The sequence below is a fragment of the Lates calcarifer genome, linkage group LG24, assembly GCF_001640805.2.
Source record: "Lates calcarifer isolate ASB-BC8 linkage group LG24, TLL_Latcal_v3, whole genome shotgun sequence".
In the NCBI taxonomy this organism is placed as follows: domain Eukaryota; kingdom Metazoa; phylum Chordata; class Actinopteri; family Centropomidae; genus Lates; species Lates calcarifer.
This window is the reverse complement of record NC_066856.1, coordinates 291,257-317,465: the sequence shown is the minus strand read 5'-3', so window position 1 is coordinate 317,465 and position 26,209 is coordinate 291,257. Positions and strand designations below refer to the sequence as shown.

At 41.6% G+C, this 26,209-nt stretch overlaps 3 protein-coding genes and 1 non-coding gene across 4 annotated transcripts; 1 reads left to right on the top strand and 3 right to left on the bottom strand.

Moving 5' to 3' along the window:
• Nucleotides 1-15,775: 15,775 nt before the first annotated feature.
• On the bottom strand, nt 15,776-18,164 carry pomp (proteasome maturation protein). Its single transcript, XM_018698185.2, has 6 exons — nt 18,011-18,164; nt 17,610-17,707; nt 17,234-17,294; nt 16,244-16,345; nt 16,069-16,162; nt 15,776-15,977 (listed from the first exon to the last, which is right to left on the bottom strand). Exons 1-6 carry the CDS (start codon nt 18,011-18,013, stop codon nt 15,910-15,912), a joined length of 426 nt encoding a protein of 141 aa, XP_018553701.1. The 5' UTR covers nt 18,014-18,164; the 3' UTR covers nt 15,776-15,909.
• Nucleotides 18,165-18,277: 113 nt separating this feature from the next.
• trnac-gca (transfer RNA cysteine (anticodon GCA)) lies at nt 18,278-18,349 on the top strand. The gene has a single exon. It is a non-coding gene; the product is annotated as a tRNA-Cys (tRNA).
• Nucleotides 18,350-18,918: 569 nt separating this feature from the next.
• On the bottom strand, nt 18,919-20,191 carry LOC108898223 (cytidine deaminase). The gene is made up of 4 exons (XM_018698132.2): nt 19,552-20,191; nt 19,356-19,467; nt 19,229-19,286; nt 18,919-19,144 (listed from the first exon to the last, which is right to left on the bottom strand). The coding sequence occupies exons 1-4, from the start codon at nt 19,697-19,699 to the stop codon at nt 19,031-19,033; spliced, it is 432 nt and encodes a 143-aa protein (XP_018553648.1). The 5' UTR covers nt 19,700-20,191; the 3' UTR covers nt 18,919-19,030.
• A 944-nt stretch (nt 20,192-21,135) lies between these two features.
• On the bottom strand, nt 21,136-24,315 carry LOC108898220 (protein MFI). The gene is made up of 9 exons (XM_018698130.1): nt 24,236-24,315; nt 23,365-23,467; nt 23,193-23,285; nt 23,067-23,120; nt 22,783-22,992; nt 22,557-22,687; nt 21,616-21,786; nt 21,471-21,526; nt 21,136-21,348 (listed from the first exon to the last, which is right to left on the bottom strand). Exons 1-9 carry the CDS (start codon nt 24,238-24,240, stop codon nt 21,281-21,283), a joined length of 891 nt encoding a protein of 296 aa, XP_018553646.1. The 5' UTR covers nt 24,241-24,315; the 3' UTR covers nt 21,136-21,280.
• Nucleotides 24,316-26,209: the final 1,894 nt, after the last annotated feature.

Below are 26,209 nucleotides of genomic sequence, written 5' to 3'. Positions count from 1 at the left end.
AAGGTCAAATGGCCAGCTCAGAAGAGACTATTCTAATGGACCACAGTTCGGAATTTATGAATGAATACTCTCCAGACTGTCATTCTGTGCAACAAACTTTATCTCTGCATTAAACATTCAACTGTTACTTATAAACAAAGTAACCTGATAAGGAACTATGCAGATTGGAGTCTCAGATGTATAGACCTAACCAGGATCTTCTCTGTGTTTATCTAACCAGAACCTTGCCACATTTCTCCTGAGCTTTGAATCTATAGGAAATAATTGTCTGACCATTATGTAAAGCAAACCATTTTATTTAGGAAATGTTTACAAGTAATTGTGAAAATCAGAATTTTCTTTGATGTTGCAGAGCTAAATTAGTAATATGAGGAATTAATTCAAACATCTGCCGTGGAACCATACTGCCATCTATTGACCATGTCTAAGCTTAACTTACAAAGTTAGACATAATGTTTCCCAGGTATTGGAATCAAATGATTATTCTTTATGTCTTGTAATGTCACTCATTTATTACTAATGATGAACATAATTTATTCTTTTGCAGTTTTATCAGTTAATCAGCTTAAGTGTTAAGATTTGCAAGTTATGTGTTTTGTATTAATGCATTGTCTTTCTTTAAGTATTAGCACCACCAAGTTACATCTCATTTTGTATAATATCTTAATTGATCATGGTGAAAGGTGAATATGCGATATGTGCGCAAGTATTCCCGATTAATAATAATAAAGAGTTTATTAAGAGATCATATTTCGCTCTAACTGAGGAAAAGAAAGTGAGGACAGCGAATCCTGATTGGCTGAGACCACCTCACTCCGCCTTTAAACCTGACACTATCCTCAAAGAGAATAAAAATTCTTCTGCACAAAGATAAACGCCTTCAGTTGAAATCAGCTCCAGGCTACACAGCCACTCGCCGTGCACTTTAATTTTCTCTGTTCCCTTGTTCTCTTTCCACCGCGTGCTTTTTCTTTTGTCTATAGACGCAAGTGACTTTCAATATTTCTTTAAGCCAAGCAACATCAAGTTAAGCCACTGGAACAAAAGTATTTGAATACTTGGAACTTATTTTTGATAATCCCTGCGTTGTTATTCTGAAGATCTCTAACACTTTTAGAGTCATCTGGCCGACACCAGCCTCCACTAAAGTTATCCAGCAAATGTTAAGTAGGCTACATGAGTTCTTATTTTTCTTTAACCCGCAAGAGAGGCCCACAGATTACACGACCACCTGCAGAGAAACCTGCAAGAAACTAAGTTTGCTGAGACAGACGGTCGATGAGTAAACTCAACTAATGCTTAACTGCTGAAACATCGGCAGAATCCTTCACCATGTTAACTGGAGACACGGCCTCCGGGAGAATCCACCTGGATCCTGCATTTCCATGGTTAACACTGCAACCTCAGCCTCCTGGATTCCAGCCAAGTCTGCAGCTGCCACAATTCACAGTAGGCCGGTCTTAACATTCTGTTCTTGACAAGGATTGATGATAAAATAAGTAAACTTTAATTTTCGCCATCGATAGATATCTCAAAATTCAGTACAAGTAGATTCTAGTTATAGACTAAAACCATTTGCTTCCACCATATCACTCTGCTAATTTTACCTGCTGTTAGTTCACCATGCTAGTTTGATCTCAATTGTTAGCATTAGATTTTAATGCAAATACTTCAAAACGTTCTGAACGTTCAGATTTAACTGAAAAAAAAGTAACATTAAACCCACGTGAACCGATTCAAACGTATATTGGACTAGCCATTGTTGGACCTGCATTGCTGCAGTTGTGTTTTTTTTTCTTGGGAGTTGTAGTTTTGTCCATGCTCGTTAACTCTTTCATCTTCAGATGAGCTGTGCTGCAGAGGACACCAAACTTTATCTTTCAGAGAGAATTCAGTCTGCTGAGATGATGATGGAGATGCTTCTCCACAGGAGGATGATCATGGACCAGTTACTGTAAACCTGAAAGGTCTGTGGAGTGTCCTCTGGAGTTTAGACTCATCACATCCACGAGTCTGGACTGAGAAAGGTTCAGAGTTTTTCTCTGTGTCAGTGGAACCAATAGCAGTGAGCTAACAATGCTAACACTGTCTCTTCTCTCTGATGCTGTGTAATAATCTTATGTTAACCACAGGGGTACCATGTGGTCTGTGTCCTCAGCCTCCAGTCACTCCTGATGTTGTTGTTGGTCTGACTAACTCCTTCTCTGAAAAATAACTATGAAAAAATAAATGGTAACTCTATTTATTTAAAGTAAAATCTACAACACAGTAAAGTGAAGGGGTCTGAATATTTTCTGATTTCTGAGCTGAATGTATTAATAGGCCACCTAAATTTATATTTGAATTAAATAATTTACTAAACACGAGGCATTTCCTTTTATTTCTAACATTTGGGGAACATGGGAATTGCAACATATTTTTCCTGACCTGTGTCCAGTCAGATGTTAACAACGTAAAGCTTCTGCTGCTGTGTGGGTGAATTTAATCTGATGAGTGTGTGTAAGTGAAACCTCTCATTAGAGCCACTCAGTCAGAGGAGTGTAGAGCTCTGATATGGGCAGCAGCCCCAAGTGCTCCTATAATTAAATTCACCTTTATACCTTTTACCATCAGTGGTTGACACGGTGTCCACGCACAATCTTCCCTGCAGACAACGTCCTCAAATGGTCTGTGTGGAGGTTTATTGGAACTGATAACCAGTCAGAGATCCAGTGATGAACCAGTGTGAGAGGAAAGACAGAGGTCTGTTCTCTCAGCTCTGTACTGATACGATTGTCTGAGTAAACCTGAGAGGAAGATTTCATGATTCAGTCTGCAGGTTTGCATTTGTACAAAGAGACATAGATTTGAGCTATAAACCTGATCAAGCTCATTTCTGAGGCTGCTCTCAGCTGTTTGTCAGACATTTCTGACCAACAGGACGCAGACACTTCCTGATGTCAGGGTCTCTTTCAAAGTTGAAGTCACAGAGGGTTAAACAGCTGCTGTAGGATCAAGTGTCTCAGTGCGATAACAGCTCTAAACACACACAGATGCTAACACATGAACTATAATGAAGGCAGTGACAGACTTAACAGCTCTGCAAAAAGCTAATGAGTTTTGTGAAACATTTATTTTAATACTTACAAAAAAAATAAGCCTTTGACTTCTTTGACGTCTTTAACTAGTTTCAACTAGTTTGTCTAGTTAAAGATTTAACTAGACACAGTCTACAGTGTCTAAGCTGTCAAATCCACATCAGTGTCCTGAACCAGTCTCCCTCACAAACAAATAGCTTAAACGGATGGCTGAGACCACAAATGAACTCTCCAAACAAGAGCAGTGAAGAATGCGACAGAGCTGCCACTGATGGATTAGGTCTAATGTCTACAGTCAGCCCAGGGTTTCCATGGACTTTAATCCCTGTCTGATTTGAAATCTCTTCATGTGGAGACACTTTCCTTTTTTTACTGATGTCTCCCTCAGAGCTGCTGGCAGCGTTTTGGAGAGTGAGGACTTAAATCTCATCAAAACTTCTGAGGGAGATTAAGAGTAGCATTCAGTCGCTGGATGATCCCTGAACAGTCTGCAGTGTGGACACAAGCATATCTGCAATCTGTGTCATTAGGACAAACACAGTCAAGAGTCTGACCTGATTTCACTCCAGCATCTGATGTGAAAGAGGAAAACACGGCACATTTACCCTTCCAGCACCCTGACAAAGCCTCACACCTCCATCCACCTCCATTAGTTTCACTGGAAGAACAGGAGAAAATAAGACATGTAACACAAGGTTTTTCTGTGACATAAGGAAAATCTCTCTCCACCCAAGATTAAATGTCCCTGATCTGACTTAGATTAGCTTCAGATGATCATGTTTTGTTGTTGAAATGTCAGGCAGCTTACTGTCCATGTCAGAGGAGTAAAAACAAAGAGCTTTAAACCCAGAGATGACTCCAGTCAGAAGGGTTTTATTTCTCTGTTAGAAATGTGTGGTCAGCCCCGGGGAAGCCAAGTGTAAATGTGCTAACTGCTCAGTGAGGAGAAGACTCTCTTTAATCTTCTCTAACCTGCAGCTTCTCCTCCAATGCCTATGATTTAAAAACTTGTGCAGCAAATGGAAAACACAGAAATGGTAAAAGGAAATCTAACAGCCCAGAATAGAGCTTCGCTGCTGCTGCTTGACTGACATCCATTTACAATGCAGAGACAAGTGATGTGTCTTGTAATTGAATTCCTGTCAGATTTGCTTAATGTGGCTGGCTGTCAGCTTGTCAAGACATTGTCATGTGCACATCTTACAAAACTTTCATTATGCCTGTTAGTGTGCCTACACGGCTGTACCCACATGGAGACAGGCACAGTCATGCACACATGCATATGCACACCCACAAATCTGTCTCTTTGTCTCAGCTACAGATCCAGCCCTCACCATCCGTCCTCTGCTGCGGTGGTCTTTATTCAGAGCTGGGTTTGATGTTTGCTGCTTACACAGTCATCCAACTTCCTGCTGATTCACTCCAGGACCACAGATGGAAGCAACCCTGTTCAGCTTCACCTTTTCTGATGCCTTCATAGTGTGCACACTCTATACCATCATCGTTATGAGGTTAATGTGAGCGCTCGCCTTATAAGGCAGAGGAAAGAGGGAAAAGCAACAGGTTTTTATTTTGCTTGCCAAAGACAAGATGGAGTGACGGCAGTTTGCATCTGCAGGCACTGCAGTTTTGACATAAGAAAGACACATAAAGAGATGAAGAGGAGGTTGTATAATCTCTTTTTGTCATGCTTTCATGTATAAATCAACATGTTGTGTGTCAGAGACAAATGTGAAACCGTATGAGGGACACACAAAATCTCCAAATGTGATCAGGTTGTTAGTGAACTGAGCAAGGACAGCTCAGAGAGTAATGAGAGGTCTAATGCAGCTCTGCAGCCTCTCTGGCCACAGACTGATGGGCCGGGCAGCTCATTGCATTAGAGGGAGAGAACGATGAAGGAGGAGAGCACTACACACTGACCTAGTCCACACACAAACACACACACAAACACACACACACACACACACACACATCAGCATAAACACAACCCACAAACACAAATGATATGCCAGCTTCACTTTCATCTCCTGTATGTCACATTTATGGGAAAGGTTAAACAGAAACAAATGGTTGATTTGGCCTCATGCTGGAGCTTGAGGGATGGCAGGGGATGGGTGGGGGGTCAGGTTACAGGACAGAAGGGAGCTCAGCCCAGAGGACACTACTGCTGATTTAAGAAGCACAAAATAGATAAGGTGAACCTCAGTCTGTACTGTATCTGCACAACAGGCTATTATTTCCTCTGTAGTTAAATGTGAGGACCAATCCACCTGTCTGCTAAAGATGGAGCTACAGAAACTCTGAATCAAACAAACATGAGTTTTATTTTTGTAAATTCTCAGAGGACTGAGTCCAGAGTGTGAGAGAAAGTGTTTCTTCATCCAGGTGAGCAGAGAAAGACAAACATCAGGTTCTGCTGATGTTATAATGAATCAAGTCAGAGCTCAGTGAGAGGCATTTATACAACAACTATTACATCAGTGGTCATAATTCACTGTGGTTAAAGATGTTTGTCACCTTTTAAAAACGTATTTTCAGTCCCTCATCTTCTTCCTCTTCCTCCTTTGTTGGTGTTTTACCTTGTTTCTGTTTTTCTACCCTTCAGCTGTCAATCAGCAGTGCAGAGTAATATCACATCACCTCACTCAAACCACATAGAGCAGCTTTAAGTTCAAGTATGAGATATTTGTATTTTACTTGAATATCTCCATTTCAGACCATTTAACACTCCACTACACTGCAAGATTTTACATAAACTAAATATGATGCATCAATATTAAACTATGTCTAAAGAGAAGTAGAGTATATGAAGCAGACCAGTAAAATGACACTTGAATGTATTAGTGATAAAAATCCAATAATAAAACATAAAGCAGTGTAACACTGACTACTACTACTAATACTATTACAACTACTGATGCTGCTGCTACCACTAAAACTGTTATTTTACTTCTGCTAATCATCATTACACCAATTCAATTCAATTCAATTCAATTCAGTTTTATTTATATGGTGCCGAATCACAACGAAAGTCATCTCAAGGCACTTTTCATACAGAGCAGGTCTAGACCATACTCTTTAAAATAGGTATTTACAGAGAGAGACCCAACAAATCCCACCATGAGCAGCACTAGGCAACAGTGGCAAGGAAAAACTTCCTTTTGAGAGGCAGAAACCTCGAGCAGAACCGGACTCAGGGTGGGCGGCCATCTGCCTCGACCGGGTTAAGAAAGAGAGAGAGAGGGGGAGAGAATTGCGAGAGAAGAACATAGCATAACATGGGTTCCACTTAAAAAAAAGTAAGGTGATATCAATAATACAGTAATAGTAATGATAGTAGTGATAAGGAAAGTATTAACTGCTAACGAAGCAATAAAACTAATAGCAGTATAAGTAATTTCTAATTCTAGCAGCAGGTGTTGAGTGGAGTTGTAGGAGCAGCAGGAGACTTGTCATCACAGATCAGACTCTACAGCTCCAGAGGCAGAAATACCTGCAGAAAGACACAGAAGAGGAGAGAGAGACGGGAGAGCACAATACTACAGGAAAGGGAAGATATTGAGCTAGTAACATGTAACATGGGATATGAATCTATATTGAGTGGAGAGAGAAAGAGAGAGAGAGAGAGAGAGAGAGAGAGAAGCTCAGTGCATCATGGGAGATCTCCCGGCAGTCTAGGCCTATAGCAGCATAACTAAGGGATGGTTCAAGCCTGAGCCAACCCTAACTATAAGCTTTATCAAAGAGGAAAGTTTTAAACTGACTCTTAAAGGTACAAGCACAACTACAGCAGGTGAGCTCTGCAGAGTCCTCCTACTCAGTACGCCAAGTAAAATTCTCCATAAACCAACACTGCAGCTGCAGCTGATCCTACAACTCCATGTCTCCTACTTGTCATTGGATCTGTAAATGGAGGATAAATTAATTAAAGCAGGATTATCAGCAGTTGTAACCATGGTTTTAAATCTACTCATACTGAGCTGAGTGTGATTGATTTAGACTGAATATAATCAGATCAGGCTGGTGGTTAAACTTCTCTCCTCCGCAAAAACAGGAACACTTTGGCATTTCCAGCTCATTCCTGTTTCACTGTGTCAGCCCAGTCAGATTAGATGTCCTGATACACTGACTCAAAATGTTGTTATTGACGTCTTTGATGAGTTAATTACACATTTGCATAAAGGTCAGGGTGACAGCGGACGTGAATCATTAAAGTGTACAAGAGGGGGTTTGTGCGTCTCACTGTGTGCAGATATTTATTTTTCTGTTGGTCTAATAATTCCTCCAATGTTGCCAGTTCTCCTCAGCAATGGCATCAGCTAGCTTCATGGCTAACTAATTTAGCAACAGATAATCTGGAAGCATGTGTTTTATAGCCAGCACTTAGGGCTGTTCATTTACTGCCTGGAACTGGAACTGACTGTTTCACAAATAAACATAAAATCAAGTTAGTCAACAGGCCACAGCCAACACCACCTGACTACTCCACTGATGAATTCTACTGCAGCAGAACCAGGCAGCTGACACCACTGCCGTCAGATTCATTCAGGTTATACAGAAGGAGAAATAAATATAACTCTGTTATGCTCTGCAGCACCTGTCTGTCTTTATTTTATTTTCTTGTTAGTGAAACACTGATACTGATTTATCTGTGATTAGTTCAAGTAAAATCAGACTGTTGTCACAGCACCTGGCTACAGGTGGGGTAGGGAGGACCTGAACACAGACACACATGTAGGCAGGTTCAGTGAAGGAACTTAAACTGATGAACTGAAGAAAACCAGATGGATGGTTGGACAAGCAGATAGGCAGGTACATTTTATTTAAACTAGGACTAGCTAAGAACAAGACTGTTTCATTATGTCCATGTCTTGTGAGGATCATCAGCGGGTAGGGATCAGGACTTTTGCAGCTTTAGCCTCAGTCTTTTAGCTCCATGGATCACGTGTGGCTCCATTCTTTGGATGTTTCAGACCATTTTACAGGATTTTAATTTCAGAACAAGTTAGAAAAAAACATCAGTTTCCAACCAGCTCACAGAGATTTAAGATTAAACTGCACCTGAATGAACAGCTCCACAGGTGTACTGAGTTTGCAGATCAAGGTAAAGGTGAGTGAAGCTTTAAGAATAACTCTGATGATGGACTGACAGAAGCCAGACAGAGACAAAATAAAAAGAGCTGACCCAGCTCCCCACAGTGTGGGCTGCTGTAAAATTGGGTTAAGACAGCCTGCAGGGCCTGGACAGATGGGTGGGTTTCTTTGAGGGGGCGGGGACTCCAGAGCTAGATTATAATCAGAATAACAGCTCACCACCCACAGCAAGCTAAATGGGGACAAACACAGAACCCATACCTGTGAGGAGGAAGGAGGGAGATGACTGTACACTCAATGGGAAGAGGATGAAGAAGCAGCATTGATTTAAACAGGAGGACGAATCATTAAACCCTTCCTGTGAATCAGCACCATCAAAAACACCATCTACAATCCACGGAAAATTCATTTATTTCCTACAGAGGACAGGGACCAGTTAATGGCCTCAGCTGAACCTGTCACAGCAGATGGATGTTCTTCCAGATGTGGTTCAGTTTAGTAATTCAGCCTTACCAAAGTCTGGTCCTACACAGTAGATCTCAGGTTTGACCAGTGGTGTCTTTATCCTGTTTGGTTAGTCTTTGGTCATAGAATTACGTCAGTCTTTACTCAACTGGTGCATATTGATGTGTAATGTTAATGTTAAATATTGGTCAGTAACGTGAAAAAGACTTTGGCCTTAAAATGGAAAGGTAAGCGAGTTTATCAGCCTTTTCAGAAGCACTTTTCACTCCATGTTTGACTTGCTGTGTTTGACTGGTTAATTTCTGTGAGGTGACAGTAAAGACAACTTCCTGTGCCTCGGAGGAATTCTCCATGTGTCCTTGAGAGTGTGACTTAAAGACTTTATTCCTTGCCCACCTCTCCCCTTCATGCCTGTCTTTGTATTCCTGCTCCCTCTCTCTCCCTCCCTCCTGTCCTCCCTCTATCCTACGGTTGCCGGAGGGGGGGTCTCTCCATGCTCTAATTGGTCTTACTGGCAGCGGTTCAGGTATGGAGGATGCCAGGGTGGCTCTGGATGTCGTGCCTGATAAAGATGGACCAGCACATCACATTAGGCAAAGCAGTCCTCTTTTCCTTCTAATTAAAAAGACAACACTTGATGAGAAAAGAAGCATTCTCCAGTGTCACAGATATTCATGTGGGATTATCCATCTCCTCACTGTGGCCTCTAGGAGTCATGCCTGCCCCACATGAATTTCTGTGTATTTATCTCATTTGAAGGACACTTTTGCTCGTCTTCTAGTGATAAAGAGTGAAGAGTCAGCAGTCAGTAAATACTTTGCTAGTAGTAAAAGTAATATATTACATTTCTTTAAACACCTTTAAATCAAAGAAACCAGACTGACATCAGCCCCCCACTCAGACAGAGAACAAACTGATCTCCACTCTAACTCTGCTTGTTCCTCTGTTGGTCTTGACCCACTTTGGACCAGGTCTGGGCAGTGAGACCAGCCTGATGTGGACTGACATGGATCTCTACCAGGTAGACTTAGACAGACTTTATTGATCCCTTGGGATGACTCCCTCAGGGAAATTAAGTTTCCAGCAGCTTATACAGACAGACATAGCACACAATTGTGGGTGCAGGATCAGATTGATGGAGAGACATCCACCAGCCACGGGGGGTTGGAGGGTGGGGTGAAGAGAGTGGACAGGACATGATCCGGTCTCAGCTCTCGCCCTGTGACCCGAGTTTTTCTGCTTATTGACATCTGGATTTAAGAGCTTCAGTCAAAGCTTCTCTATCATCAATCTGCCTGAGCCTCCACCGTTCCGGTCCGTGGGTGCAGCTTAGACACAGACTGTCGATAAAGAGGCTGATAGCCAGCACAGTGAATAGCATCTTCCACCCACCAAGGCTCCGCAGGAAGGCAGCTATTTGAGAGCAACAGCTCCAATCAGCAGCTATTTAAAGACGGCAGCATAGAGAGTGTGGGTTCAAGGCCAGAGGACGCTCTGCATGGGAACTCTCAGGGTGGAGGGAAGCATTGATTGTGTTTACTACACAGGTATGTCAAGGTAAAAGGAGGACATCTGTGTGAGATTTATATATAAATCATGAAGTGTTCAGTAAAAGAGGGAGGTTTGAGTCTGTGTGGAGGGAAATTCATGGCTGATCATTAGCTTTAATTAAGACTAATCTCACTCTCAGCAAAGTGCTGAAGTGCATCTGTGGCCCTAGCAACCCACTCCCAAATGGTGAGTGGCGCTCACTTCCCCCGGCAGTCATTGTGATTTGTGGAGCAATTACCACACAGCTAGAGGAGAACGAGCACTTCAGCCAGATGAGTCAGTGTCCTGGCTAATGCGTGATATCCTCACCGTGTCAGCAGCAGACCTGAGTCTGAAGAGGGAGGGCGTCAGGTGTAGGAGTTTACTCTGGGTGGGGAAGACAGAAGAGAAAGAAGAGTGAGACATGAAGTAAAAGTCATGCTGATAGTGTGTAAGTTCACTAAGTAGGATTTATAAATAGCACAGTGAATAGTGAGTGGGGACACTCCTAACAACAGACATCCTCCAAACACCAAACAAATAAATAAATGGTTAGCTGTTACTGCAGTAACATATAAGTACCCATGCAGAATGTAACTGGAAATAGAGAGCTGTAGGAATGAGTCCTAAAACCAGGAAGTAAGTTAGCATGTTAGCACTTGTTCCCTCATCCCAAACTCAATGGGTTTATGGTTAAATGTCTGAAATAAGGTCTGTGGTTTTAACACAAGTTCAAGACATTTTCAGGTTTTATTCTCCGACATAAAATCCATCAGTAAATCCCCCACTCCTGATGTTTGAAGCTTTTACATGTCTTAAAAAACGAGTGTCTAAATGAGACTACAGAGGTTGTCTGGGATGTTAACATGAAAACCCATCTACTCACCAGTCCACTTTTACAGCCTCATTGTGTTTCTATTCACGTTCTTTCGAACTATCACTAACTTTCTAATAAGAAAGGCTTTTGTAGAAGAGGTTAGAGCTAAATGAAATGACAATTTGGAAGCTTAGTGGTGGAGACGTTGACGTCATGTGACCGTGGTGTAGTTGGTTTATAGCCTAACATTAGCTTTTTACCTCTGGAGATTGTATTTAGGCTTCAAACATCAGAACAGTGGTGTTCATCTGTGAAGATTATCTTAATTAAATTGGTAAGGATCAGAAACTTTAGTTGGTCTCAGTTTATTTTCTGTAATAATCTAAAACCCACTGGCTTTTTGTGGAGGGAACCAGGGTGATGCTAACTTCATGGTTGGACTGCAAAAATATGTCAGCCCTGTAGGACTTTACATGTCCACTAAATGTGGAGATACTTAAAGGAGCCATAACTAATGCTAACGGTGGCTATGTAGCAATAGCAAAAACTAAAATATCGCACCTTAAAGAATGAATAGTCTGAGTCACAACTTAGGTTTTCTACCAAACCTAATTTGAAGGTGTAACACAAAACCCTGCTTCACTGGTGCACTCCTGCTATAACTGAACTCAGTATAGGATCTCCTGAGTTTGCTACAGATCCTGGATCAAAGAGAGGTCTGTTTGCTGACTACACTAGCGTCCACAACAAGGTTTACCTGTGTGGATCTCTGCAGGACTTTAGGACATTTCACACAGGAAATAAGATATTTGTATAAACGTCTGTGTGTGGATCAGAGTCATATACACTTTCTTTACTTAAATGTTGATATATTGGACATATGAATGATTCAGTCTCCTCAGATGAGACTGTTTCTAAAGACTCAGTGTGTAAACTGTCTTCATTAACACACAGCTCTGTTTCTAGTTTGTAAAACATCCTGCTGTTAATGACTCCTCCTTCTTCTATTTTTAATCTTATCTGTTTCTTTTTTCTCTTCATTTCATGATGCATAAATAAATATATTAGACCCATGCACTGCTCTGACCTCCAGCATTATGCATGTGGTGCACTTTGAGGATCTGGATTTGCTCTAGTCCAGCACCTGTACTGTGAATGTGTAATGTGGTGTGTTGAGCTGAGCAGCTGCCCTGAGTCAACCCACAGGGAGAATTATCTGTTGTCAAAGACAGCATCTTGAGACTTTAGCAACCTTGTGTCAAGCTGCCTTCCCACCATGTATGACAAGTGACATCAGACTCACATACCTCCCACCCCCCAAACCCCATACCCCTTCCAGGCACTGAGAGAAAACTGCCCAGAGCTCAGACCTATTTCACTGGGGTACTGTAACAGGAGATGAGTTAGCAGGAAACACCAGCATGAACAGCTCAGTGTGGACTGATACTGCCATCTTGTGGCTGAAATGCTGACTACAGACTTCAGGTCAGACTGTTGAAGATTTTTAATACCTCAATGTCTACCCCTAACAACCCAACATCTACTCCAATATCTGCCCCTAGCAATCCAACATCTACCCCTAATGACCCAACATCTACTCCAATATCTGCCCTAGCAATCCAACATCTACCCCTAATGACCCAACATCTACTCCAATATCTGCCTCAACATCTACCCCTAACAACCCAACATCTACTCCAATATCTACCACTAGCAATCCAACATCTACTCCCAACACCCACTATCTACCTCCAACATCTAGTCCAACATCTACCCCCAACAACCCAACATCTACCCCCAGTGACCCAGCACTGCTGTGTCCTACTTCTTGTCTGTGCCAGGTGTAGTCTAATAAAACCTAATGTTTTTCTTTTTCTGTTTGGAGAAATAGCTTGCGCAGGATTGAGTGACAAAAAGAGAAGGGAGCATGTTAGGTGGATATGTCTCTGAAGACATAGTTACTGAGGAAAAACTAGACAACAGCATATACTAAAATTTAGTATGCTACTTTAACTATATTTAATATAACAACTCACAGTGTACTTTAACTATATTTAATATAGTTAAAGTAGCATAGTGTAACTTCACTGATCAACAGCGTCCCCTGCAGCCACCAGTGGTAATTATAGCTAATATTTTAACATCTACACCAACATCTGCCCCCAACACCCCCAACATCTGTCCACAGCAGCTATCCTCAACAACCCAACATCTACCCTCAACATTTACCCCCAACATCTACTCTAGTATTTTATAGGTGATATTTTAAGTTTAAATAGTTACAACATATTGATTTAATAAACAATAGTTTAATAAAGTTATATTCACATTGTCTCACCACAGAGAGCATGCTCAGATACAGTGAACACAGGTCACGTATTTACCCTCTACTGACTCCATCACAGTGGATTTACACTGTGAGTTGTTTATGTTGACACACACTGACTCAATGTTTTTTCCCAGAGGAGAGAACGGTATTCATTCTTAATCAGACATCAGGTTTCACATATTCCCTCCAAAACAAAGAGCCTGCAGAGGGTGAGGCTGTTTCATCTGATGAAGCTGAGTTACATCATCTGACAGGTAATCTGTCACTTGTTCATGAGTAAAGCAATAATCTGAGCTCAGATAGAGTCAGTGAGGCAGAGAGAAATGACCAGCAGGACTAACGTTCTGCCTTTTATTTCATCTGGAGAAATTTCCTGGAACTGAATGAGATTTATTCTCATTATAAATGATTGTATTTTTCTCTTCTCTTTGTTTTAAATGGAGTTTAAAGCTCCTTAAACAGCTTCTGTGTTGAACAAATGATGCACATAAAATGTTCCTTATTTAATGACAGAAGACAGATGTGTTTGGTTCCAGATTCATAAAAACAAACAGGAACAAACAGATGACCTGACAACTGAGCTAGTTTAAATAGTAGTCTAAACTATGAGGGACCTGGGTGTGTGTGAGGTGGGCAGGTATGGGGGATAGGAAAGAACGCTGGTGACATCTGGTGGACAGATAGAGAATGACAGGTCTGGGAAGATAAAGGGACTGCGTCAGTGTAAAGTCTGTGGATTTCTGTCTTGACTCTCTCTTCATCTTTGATTACCTTTTAACAAACGGGGAGAGTAACATACTAAATGATCACATACTTACTATTATATTTTCGTTTTGATTGAACACAGATCCTTTTATCCACACATATTTCCCACGATTATAAATGAACATTTCAGTTAGATTGACCTCATCACACATTAACTCTTTCCTCTCCTCCCACAGCAGCAGTCTGGCATTACTGTCACTTTTTATCTACATCACATATGCAGAGTAACTCTGAATATGAATATTCCACTTATATCCTGGGTATGTTGAACTTGCTTCATAGTACAGGCCGTAGGACCCGCTGCTTCTCACTCTAAAATTCGCGCTGTCTTTACCGGGAAGCGGGATAATCTGTTTGAGCGTAACTCCTCCCTCATGACGTGTTTCCCAGCATGCCTTGCAGCCCAGTTTGTGTCTTATATGGATATGTTCAATCTTTTAAACAGTGACAAGCGTGTTTATCTGTCGTCACTGTTGTTTAAAGATGTTTAGATAATCATCAGATGGTTAACAGACTACCTGGGTCTGAGGCAACACCCTGACTCAGACAGCCTTTATGCGGTGGGGCTATAAATATTTCGAAAGAACATGGGTGAAGTTGGCTGGTCCGATGGCGGTGAGATTTCAATTGATTGCTACAGTGAGTTACAGAACCTCTACGTTTCTTCTCTCCCCTCCCTCACCGCCGGCCTTGACCAGCCTTTTGTCCATCAAACCTCTGGATGTCTTAAAGCATCTGTCTGAGCCAAATCTTCACCAGACTTGGTTCAAAAAATACTCAATTTAATGTTCCCTTTCTTATTTAAAGACATGTACACCTCCCACATCATTAATTTTTATGATTAACTAATTAATAGGCTTAGTTTATAAAATCAGCTCCATCTCTCAGCCAAACTTTGAATCTGGAAAATCTGTATTTAGCTTTTAATTCACAGTTCTGTGCTGCTCCACATGTGCACTCATCGGGGCTCACAACATAAAACAGACTCATTTATCCACAGAGTTTTGTATCTGATAATAATTTTACTCTCATGAAACTATTTTATAAAACTATTATATAATAAATCTTTTTTAGTCTGAAAGGTGAAACACAATGAAAACAACATAATTTTCTAAGTTGTATAAATCTCATATCTTCTATGAAGGATGTTTTTGGTGAAGTCAGCAGTTTACACGTAAATCTTCAGTTGAGAAAAGTAACCTGATGATATTTAACAACTGAGGCCTGTACTACAAAGCAAATTCAACATACTCAGGATATCTTTTCATTATCTGGCTTCACTAATCCTAACAACCACAGTCTGGCTAAGCGGTCTTACCACGCTGATTATCAACTCCTTAAGTAAACCCATGATTTCCTGAGTGCGTTCATGTGAAAGAGGCAGAGTTATTAGTTAAAAGCAGTTGTCAGAAGCATGAGTAAGGTACCTAATATGAGAAGTAACACTGATCATCAAATTCAGGCTGAGGATTTACTGTAAATAAGTACATAAATGCTTTTTACTTACTGAATGAGCATTTCTGCTCTTTAGCGTGATGGTGATTTATTCTGAGTTAAAGTGATACAGATAGACAGTGACCATAATATGTTCTCACCTGGAAAATCTCAAGCGTCTGTCTTTATTACCGTAGGCAGTACACAGCACAGTACATTAGCTGTTGAGCAAGTTCAACCACAACACTTGAAGCCACTTCATGAAGGTTATGAAGTTTATTAGAAACAACAGCTTGCATTGGATTAATTCACATGGTCTCCCCTCCCTCACACCCATCCAGAAGACCAACTACAAACCAAAATAAAGAACTAAACGTGTGTGGATCCGTTTTCCTTCACAACAGTCCTAGTTTGTATTCCACCATCATGTGAGGCTCTCCCATCATCTCACTCTGGGCTGGATCTGAAAGGGGACCGACACAAACACAGGGTAGGGGGGTCAGATTCACACTCAGACAGATGAAGTCAGTCAGAGAAGACAGATGGACTCTCACCGTTCAGGATGTCCTCGAAGCCAATGGACTCGTCGCTGCCTCGCAGTGTATCCAGAGCCAGGTTTGAACTTGGTAAGAACGGCAGGCGCTGGATCTGGAGGGAGGGTGGACACACATCAGGACTGAGGACTGACCTCAGGTGAAAAAATCTGGGGAAGAAGGGGGGGGCAGTTACCTGTCTGGCTGCTCTGTACTCCATCTGCAGTTTGAGAGGAGCATGAAGACCCTGGATGTTTCTGAGAGTTGAGAAGTTCATCTTGTCCTGGTTCAACTGGAACTACACACCAGACACACAACAGCAACAACAGGACACATTCAGTCATTCATTCATCCAGTCATCATCTCCAGTAGGGATGGGCATAATTAATCAATTACTGATTACTGATCACAAAGAATTTTATCGATCATGCAGACTTTAATTGATATGTTTTTAGAGCAGAGTGACGTTCCCCAGGCTGATGAAGTTAGAGCATCAATACCTCTACATCCCCACAACCTTGGTCCCTTCAGAACAACTGTTTTCAGCTGCTGGACTCACAGACACTGGGCTGTGCTCACATCTCATCCCTGAGCATGTTTCTCAACAAAACTCAGTCAGTTGGAGTATTTTTACCGACATATTTTATTAACATTTGATATGTTTTACTTTCTGTTAGTTCAACTTTACTTCGGTGGTTCGATTCCCGGCTCCTCCAGTCTGCATGCTGAAGTATCCTTGGGCAAGATACTGAACCCCAAATTGCCTCCGATGTGTGTGCATCGGTATGCAAATGTGTGTATCTGTCTCTAAAAAGCACATTGTATAGAACATGTGCTGTATGAATGTGTGTGTGAATGGGGTGAATGTGATCTGTAGTGTGAAGTGCTTTGAGTGGTCGAAAAGACTAGAAAAGTGCTATATAAGTACAGTCCATTTACCATTTGTTCCTCTCTAATCCAACTGTTGTATATCTGAGAGTAACATTATGAGTGAATGTGAAGGTAAATCTGGTTTATTGTTTTAAAAATGAATATTTTTTGGATGATTTCTTAATAAAAATGTATTTATTTATTTATCGGTGGAGTTTAAAATGAATCCTCAACAGCTTCCAGTCATCACAGGTATAGATGTGAGGCATGAAAACCTGCATCCTGTAGAGTACAGTTTGTAAAGACAGTTACTTACGTTTTTCTCTGACAGCTCCAAGGGGTGGCTGGGCAGGAGCTCATTCTTGGCACTAGTGAAGCTGCTCAGCAACACAAAAACAACAAACAGGTACCATTAACATTTATGATTCAGAGTCTATTATGGGATGATAAACTTGTTTGCATTTATAATAGTACTCTCTACAACAGAGCCTGACCAACACTGGCGATACAAAATATTTGTTCAATTCAGTGAGTACTGAGTGGACGCAACATTCATTCTGTCAAGACTTCATCTCCCATCATCCTCCTTTGTCACTCAGTGTACAACAGCAGCGGCTCTACAGCATCAAGTGTCACCAGATGAATTAATGTACCCCCACATTAATGAATGTATCTGCAGATTAAAGTCTCACCCGCTCCGCAGAGAGTCCTGGACCCCATACTGTCCCTGAGGACAGAGGCCTGCCACAGGTATACTGTCTTTCAGCTGAGAGCGGAGTCCTCGGGTGTTCTGTATGGTACACAAGAAAGACAGACATTAACACAAGACAGACAGACATTAACATTTACTTTACATTCACACTCAACCTGTATAAGTGAGTCACAGTCTATAACTAACTCTCGTTCACAGCAGAGCTAACTAGCATTAGCTGCAGTGACTAATCACATCCCGGTCAACCGGCCTCAATTAGCGGGTACAGACCCAGGAAAAAAACCCAGAGAGCTGAAATAACGACCCGTATATCTACAGAAAATAGCAGCAGGACCACGAGATAATAAAAATATATTATATTGGATATAAGTAGCACCGCACCATTGCGATTCACTGTCTTCCACTTTCTGTTCAGTCCGCTTCAATGTCCGGGAAGTCACATTTTCACTGCGTCACATCCGGCATGAGCCGACGGGACCAGTTTACCAGAAGATTAATAGACAATGGTTAATTTATACTGACGTCCATGGGCGTAGTTTTTAACCACAGAGAAACATACATCACCGTTTTACCATACTATACGAATACTATAAATCACTCCGGCCATAATTACCGTTAAAGTAAAGATGTTTTCTTTCTTAAAAAGAAGGGGGTATAGCTCAGTGGTAGAGCATTTGACTGCAGATCAAGAGGTCCCCGGTTCAAATCCGGGTGCCCCCTCATTTTCCTCATCTTCTATTAAACTACCACAGTGTTCCATTTAGATAGTTAGATTCAGATTTAATCTGTCTGTGAAATGTCACCAATACAACAGAGGTGAATAATGTTATGTTCAATGACATTTAGAAAATTGTCTCTCTAGATAATCAACATCATATTAGACTCAGTGATCATCTCCTAACATTTACATTGCTGATTTTATTTAGGAAATGCATTTTCTAGTTATTGTTTTGGGTTTTTTTGGTATTATTTGTTTTTGTCATAAAAAGAGGGAATATGTGGCCTGTAGTGATAAAAACACTAAAACAAAAACAAGTTACAGAGCAGTAACATTTGTAGAAAGGTTCATTGTCAGTTTACTGCAGCAGGAGGATTCATGTCTTTTAAACCTTCAGAAGTCAACTCTATGTTGTCATGAGAGTGAATATGTGGATGCAGCCTGGACTAAACACATATCTGAATAAATAAATTTACTAACGTGTGATGAGTTTTAATTTTAAAGTCAATGTCCCACTTTACCAGTTGTTTTTAAATTATTTAAATTAAAAATAGAGACCACATCTACAAACAGCTGCTGAAGACAAGCTTTTATTTGAAGTGATGACACAGAAACATGAAACTGAAGCCTCCAGTGAAATGTTTCAGATCCTGATCTTTATATTTTATCCTGTCTCCAGTCATTCATTCATTCTTCTTCAGGTACTCTGCATTCCAGGACAGAGGCAGCAGCTCCTCCACAGTCATCCTGGTGTAGGATCCATCCATCCTGGTCATGAAGACGGGTATGTCCCCAAACTGAGGAGAGCAAAGAGGATTAAATAAGACGAGGGCAGTGTGGGATCTCAACTTATATCAGTGTTATACAGAGAGCTGTATTACCTCTCTGATGACCTGTCGACAGGCGCCACAGGGAGGGATGACCTGCTCCTCCAGGTCGCTGCAGAGACACATCCTATTTGTTAAGGCTTGCAACTACAGTTATATTTTACTTTGAAGACTGATGTACCTGGACACAGCTATGGCCTTAAACTTGGTGTATCCATCAGACACAGCTTTGTTGATGGCAGTCCTCTCTGCACACAGGCCCAGGTAGAAACAGGCATTCTCTATGTTACAACCTGGAAACAGAAACACTAATTTTACTTTTAATCAGATGAAGTCACAGTATGATCAATGCAGGGTGAGTGAAGATGAAGTTTTACCTGTGAAGATCTTCTCATCTTCTGTTAATAGGGCTGATCCCACTCTGAGCTGGCTGTAGGGACAGTAGGAGAACTCTTTGGCTTTCTGAGACTCCTCAATAAGAGATTTGATCCAGTCCTTGGCCTCAGCAGTCTTCAGGTCTGCCATCTCTGCTGATCTGGTTCAGAAGAGAAGAGGAGTGAAGCTAATCTGGACTCAGAGCCTGAGATCTGTTTTTGTCCCTCTGGTTTGGCTCCTTTATATGTTAGTGTATCTCCCTCTGTCATCATCTCATGCAAAAATCACTCATCACCTCACATTTGACTGAGACATTTGGATAACAGCTATGCAAAACATTCAAACTGCACCAGCAGGCAGACCAGAGTCCTGGACTTAAACCTTCACCCTGATCTGAGCCTCTCCACAGAGAGTTCTCTGGATTTAATGCTTTTCATGCTGAGTTGCAGTGTGAACTGTGGGGTCCTTATATACTCAGTTGTGTGTCTTTGGTGGACATCTCAGGTGGACTTAGTCAACTTCTACACCTCAGGGATAATTAAAGCAAACAAGAAGCAGCCAAGCCACAGCAAAGACTCAGAACACTTTAGTAAAGGAGAGATTTCAGTTTTTAAATCTACAATAAAATGGGTAAAAAGTCAAAGGTCTGACTCCAAAGATGATTTACTTCATCAGCTGAAAATAATTATTCATTATTTCACTCTTCTTTCAGGACTACAGGCTGTCACTCTGCTATGTTATTGACTTTGTTTCCTTCAGTTTGTCTCAGACATCGCTCATTTAATAAGATTTATTAACATCAACACTCACTGGTCACTTCATTAGGTAGGCCTGTTCACCTGCTTGTTAACATAAATATCTAATCAGCCAATCACATGGCAGCAATTCAGTGCATTTAGAAGTGTAGACATGGTCAAGACGATGTGCTGAAGTTCAAACTGAGTATCAGAATGAGGAAGAAAGGTGACCTTTGGATGTCTAATGGTTTTTTGTGCCAGACAGGTTGCTCTGAGTATTCCAGAAAGTGCTGATCTACTAATTTTTCTTTGACACTGAGTTCACTCAAATAACAGTCACCAGATCTCAGTCCAACAGAGAACCTTTGGGATGTGCTGGAATGGGAGATTCTGATCATGGATGTGCAACCCAAATCTGCAACATGTGTGTGATGCTATCATGTCAATATGGACCAAGATCTCAAAGGAAAGTTTCCAGCACCTTGCTGAATCTATGCCATGAAGAATTAAGGCAGGTTTGAAGACAAAAGGGTCCAACCTGGTACTAGCAAGGTGTACCAGATAAAGTGGCCAGTGAGTGTATACGGCAGTGTAATATCTAAATAAAGTGACTTTAAACTGAGCAGAGACACATGTAAAAACATTTAAGGACACAAGGAGTAATTTAACTTGTTAATGTCCTCAGTGTAATTTATATATTTAACTAACAGCAATGAAAAACATTCAAATGACTCCAGAGCTGAAGCCTCTTGTTAGAGTCAGTTTGATCTGGTTCAGTAAGAGATCTGATGGTTTCAGGTCACTGAAGCTCATCTCACTCAAAATACAGAATAATTAACATTAACAAAGTCACAATGAAGTGTCTTTATTCTGTGAGTATAAAGCAGAGGCAATGAGTTGATGGTACAGATGATACAAATCCCTGAAACTGCAGATAATAATGTGTCTGCTCTGAAGTGAACATGGCTGCTGGTTTGGTTTTAACATAATGATTTTATTCTCCTCTATCTTCATCTGCCACACCGGGAAACTCCTCTGACCCAGGTGGACCTGGATGAAGGTCTGTGGAGGAGGAGAATGAGGATGAAGGGAAAGATGGGGAAAAAGAATAAAATGAGATGGAAATAAAGTTTTTTCTCACAGTAGGTGAGATACTGATGGACCAACATGAGACAAACTCTGACCTGTGCTGGGCTCAGAGGAGAGACTGCAGGCCAGATGTCTCCACTCCTGCATGTACCTGCACAGGTAACACAGCACAGCGTGAAAACACCTCACAAAGTAATATGGAGGATACTTTGACCCAGTTTATAAACCAGAGGGTCTTACTCCTCAAAGCTGAGGGTGGTGGTCCAGGCCAGGAGCTCATCCAGCTCGCACTCCTCCATCTCATCACCCCCCTTCTCTTCTGCAGTGTCCATCACTTCCTGGGCTGAGGTCCCCACCAGGGTAGCCATGTGTCGATGCACTGAGTGAGTCTGCAGACGAACATGGTTATACCTACAGAGAGAGATGGGTCCAGGACACATCACACCACCTGAAACTCTACAACAGACCACAGCATGATCCCAAATCCAGATTCGAGAGAACTTTTCAAGACCTTCAGTTTCCAGGACAGAAATGTCAAATGTAAACCTGGTCAAACAAACCTCTGCTCTGTTCACCATCACTTTCAGACAACCGAATATAATCAGAGATCACAATCAGCATCCCTCTGTCTCAGTGTCCAGGTGTAAGGTCTCACTTGAGAGGATCTCTGTGGATCTTTTTTGTTTGATTATATTCTATTTAAACTGCAAAATATTACTGAAGACAAAACATAAATAAGAGAAGGAGAGCACTGCAGCAACTGTCCCAGCCTCTCCTCTGGGACCCGAACAGGTGGATCTCCCATCTCATGGCCCCTTCAACAGCCCACGGTGCAGGAGAAAACAATACTGAGCCCCCCCTTTTTAAAAAAAGGACACAATTTCATTTTATTTAACATTCTTTCTGCTGACTCTGACAACACTTGTCTTCCCTCTGTAAAACTCATATTTTCAATAAAAACAAAAGGTGCTGATCCAAACTGAAGGGTATAATCTGTGTTTTTTCTCTGTGAGTGGAAACTTTCCACTTTACTGTTCCATAAACACATCATCTCCCTACTTCACCCTGAATGGAGAAGAATGCAGTCGTGAGATTACTGAGCTCCTGAGCAGTAAAAAGTTCTGTTCAACACCCTCTGAACTGGCAGGCTAATGTTAGCTAACATTAGCTGAAGAACTCACATCTGGTTCAGCCACTCAATCTTCCTCCTCTTCCTCCACCTGTCCACATCCTGCTGCCTTTGCAGCTTGGAGTAATGAAAGTCCATCTTTTTGTTTACTCCAATCTCTCTGGGCTCAGTGATGGGAACCACCTGTCACAAAGAGAAAGAATCAGAAACACAGACTCATCTCAGAGAGGACGACACTGACCCTGACATATTTACAGCTACAGGAACATGTTCTCCACCTTGCTGCAGAACAGTCTCCAGCTGTTGTGCTCCATTCTCCGGTACCACCCTGACCGGTCCTCCTGCACCACAGGCCAGCGGGTGTTGGTCTGCCGGGCCACAGGCTGCTTCAGGCCCAGCTGCGTGTAGTCCCTGGGGCTGCTGGCACACACATCAGTGATGGGCCGGTGGGTGAAGATCTTGTAGTAAATGTTGGGAGGGAAGGTGACCTGAGGACGAGATATCAGCAGGTTCGTCTTCGTCATCACGGTGTCACAGCTGCTCAGTGATTTCACAAACTTACCCCTCCGAGTCTAAACCTCATGAAGACCCCAGCAGCAGCATCCAGCAGCTCCGCCTGCCACAGGAAAGACCCACTTCAGTCCATCTACTGTATTTCATGTTTGTGTTGTATAAAGAGCAGCATTACCTCTCGAGGATTGACAGGTTTCAGGATCTTCTGTGGATCCCCTTGGTTAAACTGGCTGATCAACTGTTTGAAATACCTGAAGACCTCTCTGTACTGCAGCATAGGGGAGGACAGTCTTACTTTGTGTACTTTAAATCTATCATGAACAAGAATTCAGCAGCAGAACACCCACCACATATCTTCTCCAGGCCCTCTGAATCATCCTGGCTGCTGTCTGCTGCAGTGGATCCTCCTCCGGATCCTGCTCTGGATTCTCAGAGCTTCCCTCCTGTAAGCTGGAGAAATAAAATAATGTCATCAATGTATAAAACACTTAATTCCAGTGTCTAAACAATACAACCCATCTAACCCATCCCTCTGTTGAACGTTTTGTAACTCTGAACATTTTCCCTTCTCCAGACTCAGATTGAGAAATCCAATCTGAATGGTAATGTCCTGCTGTCATATCAAACAACAAATGTTACTCAGCAGAGAAAACAAGTTTCAACCAGAAACTGATCAGGTTGTGTTCCTCAGATACTTTTATCTTGATCTCAGATGTAGAATGTGTTGATAGAGATTGTATAAGTCCAGGGCCTGGACCCAGCAGGGGGTCAGATGTAGAGATTACATAATGAGTTGATTTTTAGTTGAATCTGGTTTAATCCATGAGCTGAGTGAAAACATCAGGTAAATGTTAAAGATACAGATCCAGTTAACAGCTGAACTAACTCTGATTAGCTTAGTTTAGCTTAGCTTAGCTTGGCTTAGCGAGGCACTAAGTGTCCCTCAGCTTCTGTCTCTGGAGGAAGCGTCTGAGCTACTTTTAAATCCTGTCTTTAATTTCAGTTTCAATTATTAATAATAAATAACCAATGATGTTAATTACCAGGTGTCTGTTAAAACGGTAGAATTGAAACTTGTAGGAGCAGGTATTGTTGCTGTTCCCTGAGACTTTAGCAAAGGTTTAATGTTTTAAATAAGTAATAAACAAGATGTAATATAAATTTAACCTGATGATAAAAATCATGTAAAGTCTCTGTCAATAAGAAACAACTCAATACCTCATGACTTCTTTATTTTCCTCTGTCAATAAATCACCAGCTGACCGATTCTTTCAGGTTGCCTAGCGACGTGGTCACAGTGAAACACGCGCTTTTCAAAATAAAACCCTTCGGGCCACAGCTGAACCCCGGTTCGTCTACCTGTCCGGTCGGGCCTTTGCTGCATGTCACTCCCCTACTCTCTCTCATTGTTCTATCATTAAAGGCTAAAAAGCCCCCAAAATAATTTGAAATGAAGAAATAAATAAAACCCACTACTGACAGAGACATTCATCACAGCGGTCATTACAAAGAGAAATTCACAGACTCCACATGCAGAGATATAAAACAGATATATAAAGAGTAAAAACTCGTTTGTTTAATGTTTAAAAGCAGAATCACTGTCTGACGTCAGCAGACCGGAAATATGAAGGGCGGCTGTGCTTTTATTTTGAAGGCAGAGTCACTTCAATTCAAAATCATTTATTTATCCCTCAAAGAGCTGTTTGAATCTGTAAACAAAACAAGACACAGACAGAAAGCAGTCACATACACAAAAATCTGTAACAGTCCAGAGTCCAACAGGGTTCAGTAGAGTCCTGCTTTTCTTTTTCAACATTTCTGCCTGTTGGCCTTCAGGTAGAGCAGCTCCATCTTCTCTGTGGCTTTACACCACTCTCTCTCTCTCTCTCTCTCTCTCTCTCTCTCTCTCTCTCTCACACACACACACACACACACACACTTAATCAGTGAGGAACTTGTCCAATCTGTAATGAGTAAACATGTTTTCTCTCCAACTCCTGACTCCGTCCTCAGTTAGTCCACTCTCTGATCAAAAAAATCATTTATACATTTATTTCCAATAAACTTTGATAATTGGAAATTATTTCTAGTGTTTGTATTCTAGTCATGTGATTATATCGTTCACATTTCACCCTGTTAAATGTCTTTTCTGGATGTTGCTAGAACCGAAACGACATACAGCTATCAGTGTTAGTTATCACATAATATTAGGTGCCTTACTCGTGGTTCTGACAACGCTGCTTTCAACTAATAGCTCCGCCTCTTTCACAAGAAATTTCAGGAAATCATGGGTTGACTTAATGAGTTGATAACCAGCGTTGTAAGACCGCTTAACCAGACTGTGGTTGTTAGGTTTACTGAAGCCAGATAACAATAAGATATCTTGGGTATGTTGAACTTGCTTCATAGTACAGGCCTCAGGCCTCTGGATAAAGTGTTAATGTTTTCAATGACGAGCTCAGTCACTAACAACCTGAATCAGTCATTTAAAGAACTGAGAACAAAGCCAACGTATGAATCTCAGTGTCATTAAAGTTGATGGTGTTTGTAGTGTAGAACTGTGAAAGTAAAACAAAACCAGAGGAAAACCAGACCAAAGGGTGAACAATGATGATGATGATGATGACCACTAATCAGAATAAACCAATTAATGCATGGTGGTTCAGTGGTTCTGTCACTTCACAGCAGGAAGGTCCTGGGTTTGAACCCTGGTTCAGTCTGGGATTTTCTGTGAGGATTTACTCCTACAGTCCACAGACTTGCAGGTCAACTGGTGATTCTAAATTGCCCGCAGGTGTTAATGTGAGTGTGAATGGTTGTTTTGTCCTGTAATAGACTTGGGACCTGTCTGTACCAGGTACTGTATATGTCATCTGTGATTGGCTCCAGCTATCTGTGATAGATGAATTTTCAATGTGCAGGGTAGTCTTATAGACTCCCAATTTTCTGTGCTCTGTTGAAAAGTGGGGCAGTGGTTAGCACTGTGGTTAGCACTGTCGCTTCACAGGGTTCGAGCCCCGGTTTGGGTCCGGGGCTTTTCTGTGTGGAATTTGCATGTTCTCCCTGTGTCTGCTTGGGTTCTCTCCAGGTACTCCACCTTCCTCCCACAGTCCAAAGACATGCAGCTTAGGTTAATTGGTAACTCCAAAATTGGCCGTGGGTGTGAATGGCTATAGGTGTATATGTTGGCCC

Excerpts from the sequence above, each read along its gene's own strand:
- LOC108898223 (XM_018698132.2), bottom strand. The coding sequence starts at position 19,699 with ATGGCAGACCTGAAGACTGCTGAGGCCAAGGACTGGATCAAATCTCTT. Across the intron at positions 19,468-19,551 it reads AGATGAGAAGATCTTCACAG|GTTGTAACATAGAGAATGCC; the intron begins GTAAAACTTCAT and ends TTCTGTTTCCAG. Across the intron at positions 19,145-19,228 it reads GTCGACAGGTCATCAGAGAG|TTTGGGGACATACCCGTCTT; the intron begins GTAATACAGCTC and ends TGCTCTCCTCAG.
- pomp (XM_018698185.2), bottom strand. Across the intron at positions 17,295-17,609 it reads CAGGACTCTCTGCGGAGCGG|CTTCACTAGTGCCAAGAATG; the intron begins GTGAGACTTTAA and ends GTTGCTGAGCAG. Across the intron at positions 16,346-17,233 it reads TGGAGCTGTCAGAGAAAAAC|TTCCAGTTGAACCAGGACAA; the intron begins GTAAGTAACTGT and ends TCTGGTGTGTAG.
- LOC108898220 (XM_018698130.1), bottom strand. Across the intron at positions 23,286-23,364 it reads GGGCCTGGAGAAGATATGTG|TACAGAGAGGTCTTCAGGTA; the intron begins GTGGGTGTTCTG and ends CCTATGCTGCAG. Across the intron at positions 21,527-21,615 it reads ACCACCCTCAGCTTTGAGGA|GTACATGCAGGAGTGGAGAC; the intron begins GTAAGACCCTCT and ends TTACCTGTGCAG.